Source organism: Toxorhynchites rutilus, chromosome 3, assembly GCF_029784135.1.
Source record: "Toxorhynchites rutilus septentrionalis strain SRP chromosome 3, ASM2978413v1, whole genome shotgun sequence".
Taxonomy (NCBI): Eukaryota; Metazoa; Arthropoda; class Insecta; order Diptera; family Culicidae; genus Toxorhynchites; species Toxorhynchites rutilus.
The window spans coordinates 51,591,526-51,602,748 of NC_073746.1; the positions used below are offsets into that span (position 1 = coordinate 51,591,526).

General features: G+C 42.9%; 1 protein-coding gene across 1 annotated transcript; it reads left to right on the forward strand.

Moving 5' to 3' along the window:
* The first annotated feature begins 504 nt into the window (after window positions 1-504).
* On the forward strand, window positions 505-5,751 carry LOC129773108 (uncharacterized). Its single transcript, XM_055776661.1, has one exon. The coding sequence runs from the start codon at window positions 505-507 to the stop codon at window positions 5,749-5,751; it is 5,247 nt and encodes a 1,748-aa protein (XP_055632636.1).
* The last annotated feature ends 5,472 nt before the right edge of the window (window positions 5,752-11,223 follow it).

The following is an 11,223-nucleotide window of genomic DNA, read 5'->3' on the forward strand; positions in this document are numbered from 1 at the left end:
GATTCTCAGGCCTCAATTGCCGACATCTAGGGAAATAAGTTCCCTAGATTAATCACGAAGCGCTCGAGAGAGGACGAGCGAAAAGTCTTGCCTTCATAGCAAGCATCTAGGGAACTCCAGTTCCTTAGATTATATTTTGGTGGCTCCAGAGAGGAGATTTAAAACTCACACCTTCGCCAAGAAAAGAACCACGATCCCTCGCGCAAGAGGAGTAAATCGGGAGGCTCAGAATCACGCCTTTTTGAAAAGACTAAGAAGTCAAGAATTGAAATTTGAACTCTCGCGCCAGAGAGTGAAATTGAACTCACGTGTATTCAAACGGGAATCACGTTGTAAGAGGAGATAAGACTTGGAACTCAAGCACTCATAGAAATTGATTTGAACACACGTGCATTCAAAAGGGAATCACGTTTATAAGAAAGAGATAAGACTTGAAAATTTAAGCACTCAAAAAAGATCTGAATTGAACTCACGTGTATTCAAGAAGGAATCACGTTAATTAAAATGGCTACATACGCATATAAAGCCAACCCTAATGGGCACTGCCGTCTGTGTACGGACAAAGACAAGAAAGAGGACATGGTCGCATGCGATGAATGCGATCGGTGGTTCCACATTTCATGTGTGGGACTCACATACCTACCCAAGAAAGATGAAAGGTGGGTATGCCCTAAGTGCATGAGCACAGAAAGGGAAATGATGGAACTGAAAGTCAAAGTCAGACAATCAGTTTCCGGAGACAGCTTGCAAGAAATTTTGCAAGAGAACAGAGCAGCAATGGAGGCTCTGGTAAAGTCCATGAGGACAACGAGATTCGAAGCTGAACCAGGTACAAGTTCAGCACACAATAATGACAGCATCGAAGGTCAAAATCAGGAGGCAGAGCCAGAATGGACTGTCTACCTAAAGCGACAAGCACTCATGAGCTTGCCAAAATATGGAGGTGCGGCCAGAGAATGGCCGAAATTTAAAAAGGCCTTTGATGAGACCACAAAACAAGGTCAATTTAACAGGCTTGAAAATTTGAATCGCCTGCAAACAGTGCTGTACGGGAACGCAGAGAGGAGCGTCCGACAGTTAATGATGGATCCAAATAATATGGACCAAATAATTGATAGACTAGAAGATAATTTCGGAAGACCCGAACTAGTCTATAAAGAACTACTAGCCGAACTCACCAATATCAAAAGGGAGAGTCGGAATTTGATTACCGAGATATCCGAAGCACTGGATAATCTCGTCTGTAATGTTTCTCTTATGGATAGAGAAGAATTCCTGATTGACCACCGATTGGTGGAAGAGATCATAAGGAAAATGCCCTACGGTCTACAGGTGAAGTGGACTGAAGAAATGTACGACGGGGCAAAGACTTTAGCTGATCTCAATGAGTGGCTGAAGCCTCATTCGAGAACCAATAGACTGCTGAATGGCACCAGCAGGCCGCAGCCGCGAGAAACAAGCAGACCGCAGCCGCGAGAAATTAACAGATCGCAGCCGCGAGACACGAGGCCTGAGCGTCGATTTAACGTAAATACGCATCAGGAAAATAGATCGACAATAATAAAACGCAATTGTGAAGCATGTCGGGGAAACCACAAACTCCTCGAATGCACCAGATTTAAGGCTATGAAGCCTGAAAAGCGAAATGAATTAGCCTTTAAGGCAAAGGTATGCTTGAGCTGTCTCGCATTTACAAACCATATGATGCGAGACTGCAAAAGAGCAAAACAATGTGGAATTAATGGATGTAAGTTCAAACATCATCCATTAATTCATAAATCTCATGAGAGAGAATCAAGTGATTCAAATCAGTCGGAAGGACAGCATAGTCCAGATACACAAGCAGATGGTGAGATACACAATCACCAACAACTAACAAAATCCAACGTATTCTACCAAATAGTTCCTGTGACGTTGAAAAATAATGACAAAATCATCAACACGTTCGCTTTCTTGGATGCGGGGTCATCACTCTCTCTAATAGACGAGGAGATTGCGAACAAGTTAGGGCTCAACGGAAGAATTGATCCGTTAATGCTAAAGTGGACGCAGAACGTCACGAGAAACGAACAAAACAGCCGTAGAGTTCAGGTACGAATCAACGGCAACAATGAAAAAGAATACGTCATGAAAGGAGTGAGAACGATAAAGAATCTCCAACTCCCAGAGCAAAGCTTCAACAAGGAGGTGATGGAGAAAAGGTATCCATACCTCAAGAATCTGCCGTTGAGCAGTTACAGCAGTATACGCCCGACGATATTAATTGGACTGAGTCACAGTCACTTGTTAATTCCATTCGAAAGGCGAATGAGAAAACCGAACGAGCCCACAGCGCTACGAACCAAACTTGGATGGTTCATGTTCGGCAACATATCGTCCAATGTGCAAGGCGGACACATCATGGTCATTCAGCAAGAAGATGAAATGAACAAGGCTTTGCAGAAATATTTCTCCACCGAAGACTTCGGCGTTAAGGTAGTCAAGAATCTACCAAAATCAGCTGAAGAAGAAAAGGCTGAACAAATTCTAAGAAGTACTATGAAATACAAGGATGGTAGATACGAAGTTGGACTTCTATGGAAAGATGAGGAAACGAAATTTCCAAATAGCTACAACAATGCAGCAAAGAGGCTGACAACGAGTGAGAGAACGTTAAAAAAAGACCCAGAGTTGAAAAAATGGGCAATAGAAACATTTGCGGATTACGAGAAGAAAGGCTACATCCGCAAACTGTCAGAGGAAGAAATTATGAAGCCGATATCAAGAGTGTATTATCTTCCACACTTTATTGTGCACAACAAAAATAAGTTGCCACCTAAACCAAGGTTGGTTTTCGATGCGGCGGCAAAGACACAAGGTGTATCGTTCAACACGGAACTGTTATCAGGGCCGGATGCTACTACGTCATTGTTCGGTGTTTTAGTAAGATTCCGAGAAGGAGCAATTGCTGTATGTGGAGACATCAAAGAGATGTTCCACCAAGTACGAATCCGAGCTGAAGATCAACACGCTCAGAGATTCTTATGGAGAGATTGTGATAGCAGTAAGAAACCTGATGTATACGTAATGCAGGTGATGACATTCGGATCAACCTGTTCACCGTCATGTGCACAAGCGGTTAAAAACCACAACGCAGAAAAATTCAGAAAATATTGTCCAGTGGCGACTGAAGCAATCATCAAGCAACACTACGTCGACGATTATTTGGATAGTTTCGAAGAGCTTGATAAGGCAGCAGAGATAGTACTACATGTTATGAAAATTCACGATCACGCGGGTTTCCACATCAGAAACTTTGTGTCAAACAGCAGAGAACTTCTGCAAAGTTTACCCTCGGAACGTGTACAAATTTCCGGAATCAAAATGTTCGAAGAAAAGAATTCAATGACAGAAAAGGTACTTGATGTATATTGGAACACCACGTCTGACACACTCGGCTATCAAATCAAATTAGACAAGCTAGGAAGTGATGTTACACAAATGCTACGTTTACCAACAAAGAGAGAGGTACTAGCTTTCGTGATGAGTGTCTACGATCCACTTGGACTCATCTCAAATATAACTGTGCATGGAAGAATCCTCATGCAAAGGCTGCACATAGAAAATATAGATTGGGATGACGAAATTCCCGAGAAGTTGCAGTCAGACTGGCAACACTGGTTAGAAATTATTGAATCTGCTGATAGCGTAACGATACCAAGATACATCCTCGAAGAAAGAACAGGTGAAGTAGAACTACACACCTTTGTAGATGCTTCTGAGAAAGCATTTTGTGCATGTGTGTACGTAAGAAGTATATCTGGAAACACACCACACGTAAGACTTCTATCAGCAAAGTCTAGAGTAGCACCAGTCAAACCATTGAGCATACCACGCCTAGAGCTACAAGCGGCCGTGTTAGGAAGCCGATTAACCAAAACGATAATAGATGAAACGAGGTTGAAAATCGTCAGCAAAACATTTTGGAGTGATTCACAGACCGTATTGTCATGGATCAAGAGTCCAAAACGAAGAAGCGTATTTGTGATGCATCGAGTAGGTGAAATCCTGGAAGATAACAGGAAAAATGAATGGCGATGGGTGCCAACAGATGAAAATCCAGCCGATGAAGGCACAAAGGAAAAGCTAGGAAAATCACAATGGTTTGAGGGACCTGATTTCCTAAAGCTCTCAGAATCGTCATGGCCTTCCATTGAAGAGAAGGAAACAGACGAAGAGTTGAGAGAAACAGTGCTAGTTCACGAAGAACTAAGCAAACTTAGTTTCATCGATAAGTACAAGGAATACTCAGATTGGTGGAAATTGGTGAAGAACCTTTGTGTATTAAACAGGACAAAGGAAAGATTACGTCGTGGATATATTCCAGACATTGAGTACAAGGACTACCAAAGAGCTGAGAACGTGCTCTATAGAAAGATGCAATGGGAAGCATTTCCAACAGAGATGGAAACTTTATTCAATGGCGGAACAATATCGTCAGGACCATTGGTCAGTTACGCACCCTTCCTAGACGAGGCAGGGGTAATGAGAAGTGGAGGACGTTTGAAGAAAGCCATGTCAGTACCATGGACTACAAGAACGCCAATATTGCTCCCACAAAAGCATCCATATACATATTTGATCGTGAAAGCAACACACGAAAGATATTTCCACCACGGCGAAAACACCGTCATAGCAGCATTACGGCAGAAGTATTGGATACTGCATATAAGAACAGTATTAGCAAACGTCAAGAAGAATTGCAATAGGTGCAAAATACGACGTGCAACTCCGGTAGAGCCGATGATGGCAGATTTACCACATTTCCGCACAGAAGCGCATATACCTCCATTTACAAACTGCGGAGTAGATTACTTCGGACCTTTCGAAGTAGCGGTAAAGAGATCGCTCGAGAAGAGATGGGGCGTCATATTCACCTGTCTCTCAACAAGAGCAGTACATATTGAGATGGCAGAAAATCTCAGTACTGATGCGTTCATGGTCGTGTTAAGGAACTTCCAGAACCGAAGAGGAAAGGTCACCAGTATCTACAGCGACAACGGAACGAACTTCGTTGGAGCAGAGCGAGAGTTAAAGTCGCTAGTCAATGAAATCAACGAGAAGATGGGCAAAAATGAAGCAGCAAAAATGGAAATCCAGTGGAGATTCAACCCACCTTCAGCACCACATTTTGGAGGCGCTTGGGAGAGATTAATAAGAAACGTCAAAGTAGCACTAGCAGAGATCCTGAAAGTTTGGGGTAGGAGCAAGCCATCAGCAGCAACGTTGCAAGCTGCATTCATCCAAGCGGAATTTTTAGTCAACTCTCGACCGTTGACACACATACCAGTCTCCTGCATCGACGATGAAGTGTTGACGCCATTCCACGCGTTAATAGGAAGAGCAGGAGAGTATGCCCCACCGTATGCACCAACGACCAGTCAGTATGACACAGCGCAATGGAGACGCATTCAACATTATTCCAAGTTGTTTTGGAACCGATGGAAGAAGGAGTACTTACCAACTCTGTTAAAGCGTAATAAAAATACGCAGAAAGTAGAACCAATCAAAGTCAACGACATCGTCTTAATCACGGACGACGACGCACCACCAGGAAAATGGCTTAAAGGACGAGTCATCGAAACGTTTGTGGCGAGCGACGGGCAAGTTCGCCAAGCAAAGATCCAAACCGCGAAAGGTGTCCTGAAACGACCGGCAGTTAAAATTGCAGTACTGGACATTATCAAGGGAAATGATCCAGCCATCAACTAATCAGGAAGAAGACGTCAGTGCTCGCTACCAAAGCACCAATATCCGAAAGATGCAGCCAACTGATGTAAGCTCGCGTCAGAGCTAAGATGTATGATCCATGGACCAAGCATTGAAGAGGACATCCTTTGGAACCAGGCAACGTGCCGAAGAATTGAAATTTAAAAGTGTTTTTAAACTCTGTTAGAATATAAGGATGAATGTAAAATAAATGATGCTCCGAAAACATGTAAACAAATAGAGATATAAGTAACACAGGTAGCATAGGGTCCGTTCAGGAATTTTATAAATCGAACAAGTAGATTTATCAGGGCCGGAATGTTACGGACCCAATTTAGATAGCAAGGCCGGCCAATAAACAAAATAATGTTATTGAAGTGCAAACGAGCGCATAGAAAATTTATAGCCCAATGAATCACCAGATACGGCCATGTGATTCATCCCTTTCTTATTTTTCTTTTCCTTTTGTATAGCTTCAGACAAGCGGTGCATGACGCACCAGAAAGTAGGGACAAATAAATAAACAAATCTGTGACCCGCACGATCCTCTGAATAGATCGTATTACTCATAGTGTAGCGCAGGCATACAAGATAGGAAATCACGTGTTCATTTGAGACCGTGAGCAGGCAGCATAGACAGATAAGGCGCCTGGAATACACAAAGACAACAAGGCACCAGGCGAAAGATTATTGCTGGTAATAAGCCTGGCCTCGCCCATTATCGAATATACGAAGGGCTATAAACAAAAATAACATTTTAAGCCGACGATGAGTAATAAACTTTCTAAATTGTACCCCTCTAGCGAGAGCGACAAAGGTCCGCAGAGATAAGCGGGTAGTAATAACATGTAGGGAAATAGCAGGCAGACAATCGATATGGGCTCGGTTGTCTGAGAAGGAAAGAGAGATCTCTTCTCTCCTTTATAGTTTTAACGCCTAGGAATGAATTCTTGGGTATATATACTGGGGATTCTGGCCTAGGAAGTCAGTTCAATTTCACAGTTCAAATCAAACAGTTCAATTTCACAGTCCAATTGTTGAGTCCATTTCAAAATTCAAATCAAACAGTTCAAATCAAACAGTTCAAATCAGAAGTCTAATTCGTTAGTTCAAAATCAAAGTTCGTAGTTCAAAGTTCAATTCGTGATCCGAAAATCCACCAAGCGTTGACAACCAGGCGTCACGCATCAGAATCCGGATACACCCAAGCATTGGCAACCAGGCGCCACGCTATAAAAGGTATAACCAAAAGGAACAAATCCCAATCCGAAAAGCAGACCATTTGCTTCGCTTCACCGGACCGCACTGGAGCCGGAAGAGGTTGAAGTTTTGTGGCTGCCCTAGCCGGGATTTGTTCACGCAAAGGGGCTTAGCCCATAAGAGACCAACCAAGTCCAGGGAAATAGATCCCTGGCTTTAATAAATTTAAACCGTGATTCTCAGGCCTCAATTGCCGACATCTAGGGAAATAAGTTCCCTAGATTAATCACGAAGCGCTCGAGAGAGGACGAGCGAAAAGTCTTGCCTTCATAGCAAGCATCTAGGGAACTCCAGTTCCTTAGAATAGAGATAATCATTGAAAGGAGGGGCCATGTTTGCATCAATTGCTGCAAAATTGTCTTTAATACTGGAAGAATTGAGATGACAAGGGTTCTGATGGAGTCGGAAACATTAAAACACTTGAAGATTTGGTCCAAAAGGTCAGACAACTTTATAAATCCCGATTGGGAAGTTGAACTGGACGGAATAACAGGGACAGTTGGGGTTTTTGATGTCCCCTCGAGTGCTGGGCCATTCGAAGGTGAATTATTCCCACGGAAACCAGGAGGAACCTGATTTTGCTTGTCCGCTGCACTCGATTTTTTAGGCATGCTAACAGGGGGTACCACCGGAGGGGCTTGTCCTTGAACTTTGGGAGTGGTCACATTTTTGCGCCGGGGATTCCCTTGGAAAATGAACGGTGTGCCCCCGTTAGCTGTGTCCGCTTCTATTTCGTCAACGGGCAACGTGGCGAAGACATTTTGTGTGTTGATTGGTTGTTGTTGTTGGGCCAGTGGAGAAGCGCCCTTTAAAATATCCGCAAAAGTGCGTTTCGAGCGTTCCTTCAAAGAGCGCTTCTGTTTCTCCCAGCGACTCTTGTAATTTTCACAAACTGAGAGCTCGTGTGGGGATCCCCCGCAATATGGACATTTATGCTCAGTCGCACTGCAGGATTACCCCTCATGTTGCTCTCCGCAAGTGGCACAGCGCTCCTTGTTGGCACAATAATCCGAAGTATGACCAACTGACTTGCATTTGTTGCAAGTCATGGGCTTTGGCACGAAGAGTCGCACAGGTAGTCTCAATTTGTCCACCATAACGTAGTCAGGGAGGGCGGCACCAGCAAAGGTGACTCGAAACGAGTCGGACGGCGTAAATTTAGTTTGGTCCCCATCATGGGAAAGTTTCCCGAGTTGGCGACAGTCCAAGATTTTCACTTCCATTGAGGGGAGCTTCTTGAACTTGCCTTTTCCTTCTGCTTTTATTTGTTCGCTCGTCAGACCCGTTTCAGTTATCACCCCCTCAATTTCTACGTTATGGGAGGGTATAAATGTTCGGTATTCGAGAGTGAAATGTTGATCAGCAACAATCTCGTTTGCGTGTTTCCGTTCATTCACGACAACTCGCAATTTGTTCGGTCTAACCCTGCGAATTTCAGATACAGAAGTGTATCTGGCCAGATCTTTCATGATCTGAATCACGTTAAGGTTTTTTCCTTTCGGTTTTGGCCGGAGGAAAACAACCCAAGGGCCAGTTCCAGGTGCATCTTCTGGATAAACTCTGACACGTGGAGCGGAGACAACAGAGGGGGAAGACGAGGACGAGGACGAGGACGAGGATGAGGATGAGGACGAGGACGAGGATTGGGTTGGATCGGAAGCATCAGAAGGGGGAAGCGAAATCGATGATGGGAGAGGGGGAGTGGAAGTAACAGTGGGTTGAGAAGGGAGGCTTGCTATTTTCTTAGAGGGGGGGCTTGGTAGGATGAGCGGATTCGTCCCCAGAAGAATTATCTTCCTTATGAGGGACTCGTTTATGTTTTTTCCCAGATCTTGTATGAGATTCATTATCGGAGATCTCCATCTCTGGAGATCCTCCACTATTCTCTATTTTACAAAAATTTCTGTCTTATTTCTAAATTATTATTGATTTTAACAATAATCTTAAAAAAAATAGCAAAAAAAAAATTATGATAATAATATCAAACAATGAACAAATGAATTGAATAATAATATTAATAATAAATATGTGTACCTTAATATATAAGTTGTTCCAATAATGCGCTCTACTGCCCTAATCAGGGAGAGACAGAGGCTACGCTACTACGTTTCTATGAAAGATGTAAAATATTAGGCCGTCAAAAAAGTCCTGCGGTATTTTTTTTGAATTTTCATTTGTTCATAAAATTAGTTACAATCATCTGTTTTAAGTCAAATATGCGCCGTTTTGTTCGATGACTTGTTCCCAACGAGATGCCAACTTCATAATACCCCTGTTATAGAAGCTCGCTTCCTTATTGGCAAAAAACTCGGATAGCCAATTTTCACAGGCCTCTTTTGTGGCTAACTTCTGACTACCTAGCTCGTTCGCCATGGACAAAAACAGGTGGTAGTCACTTGGTGCAAGGTCCGGACTATACGGCGGATGCAAAAGAACCTCCCATCCGAGCTCCCGGAGCTTCTGGCGCGTCACCAAAGAAGTGTGTGGCCTGGCGTTGTCCTGATGGAAAACAATGCGGCCTCTGTTTATCAAAGATGGCCTCTTCTTCATGAGTGCTACCTTCAAGCGGTCCAGTTGTTGGCAGTACAGGTCCGAATTGAGCGTTTGGCCATAGGGAAGCAGCTCATAATAGATTATTCTTTGACAATCCCACCAAACACACAGCAGAACCTTCCTGGCCGTTAATGAGGGCTTGGCCACCGTCTGAGCCGCTTCAGCTGGCTTCGACCACGACCGTTTGCGCTTCACGTTGTCGTAAGTGACCCACTTTTCATCGCCAGTCACCATCCGCTTCAGAAACGGGTCGATTTTGTTGCGATTCAGCAGCGATTCACATGCGTCGATACGGTCAAAGATGTTTTTTTTTGCGTCAACGTGTGTGGCACCCATACATCGAGCTTCTTTGTGGATCCAAGCTTCTTCAAATGGTTAATAACGGTTTGATGACTTATCCCCAGCTCTTGGCCGATGCTACGGCTGCTATTATGCCGGTCTTTCTCGGCTAATTCAGCGATTTTGTCGCAATTTTCGACGACAGGCCTTCCGGAGCGTGGCGCATCTTCGACGACCTCTACTCCAGAACGAAAACGTTGAAACCATCGTTGTGCGGTGGAAACTGTATCGGGTCCATAAACTGCACAAATATGTCGGATTTTCTCTTTATTTTGCTCCATATTTGCGACACTATAACTCACGAACGACTTAACCAAACAAAACACTGTCAAGGACTATATTATAGCGCGCAAAAATACCTTTCCAACAAGCTATAGTATGACTCGATACAATAAATACAACTAGAACTACGCGCTTACAACGACACCTCGCGGAAATACCGCAGGACTTTTTTGACAGCCTAATATTAGGCTGTCAAAAAAGTCTTGCGGTATTTTTTTTGAATTTTCATTTGTTCATAAAATTAGTTACAATCATCTGTTTTAAGTCAAATATGCGCCGTTTTGTTCGATGACTTGTTTCCACATCAATTTTTTTTTTCAATTGTATTTGGGAAAGCACACTGGAGCAGATTGACTCAAGACGAGATAACTTTTATAAATAAAAAGCTATTACGTTAAAATTCATTTAAAAAAAATTAAAATAATTTCTAGAGTGGGTGAATGTGAGTTAATGGTGTAGATTTTTGGCGTATTCGTTTCGAGAAGGCATCAGACTGAAATCTTTTCAGAAAACTCTTTTTTTTTGCTTCCCCTGACTGACATTTTGATAACTTTGATACTTTCCTTGTTAGCAGAATATTAGTTTAAGCTTGAAAAAAAAAAAAATGATTGAAAGTGGATCATTTTCATTTCTATGAGTTGTCATGAATAAAAGAAAAACTAACAAACACACAATTGTTCGACGTAAGAAGTGTTGATCAAAATTACCTAACTTGCCGACAATTGTGTCTGTGTTTTTTTATATGAATGATTTATAATCCGCGTTACACTCATAACTGAGTTTCGAAACGGTCATAATCGTTGCTATCCGTTTGGTGGTATCAGACGCAAGCGGCGATATGTACAATAAACTAGCTCTAGTTACGTTTGTTTTAAAAATTATGCTCCTCAAAGCGACACTCTCAGGAATTTTCCCGTTTGTGTACGATTGGAAAATGCGTCGGCTGCGCGGTGGCGCTTTTCTTACCGTTTACTGCTATTTGATAAGTATCGGAGTAACGACGGTCAAATTGGCGCTTATAATGTGGATATCCTATATTGC

Bases quoted from the DNA above. Each gene is read 5' to 3' on its own strand.
- LOC129773108 (XM_055776661.1), top strand. From the start codon at position 505: ATGGCTACATACGCATATAAAGCCAACCCTAATGGGCACTGCCGTCTG.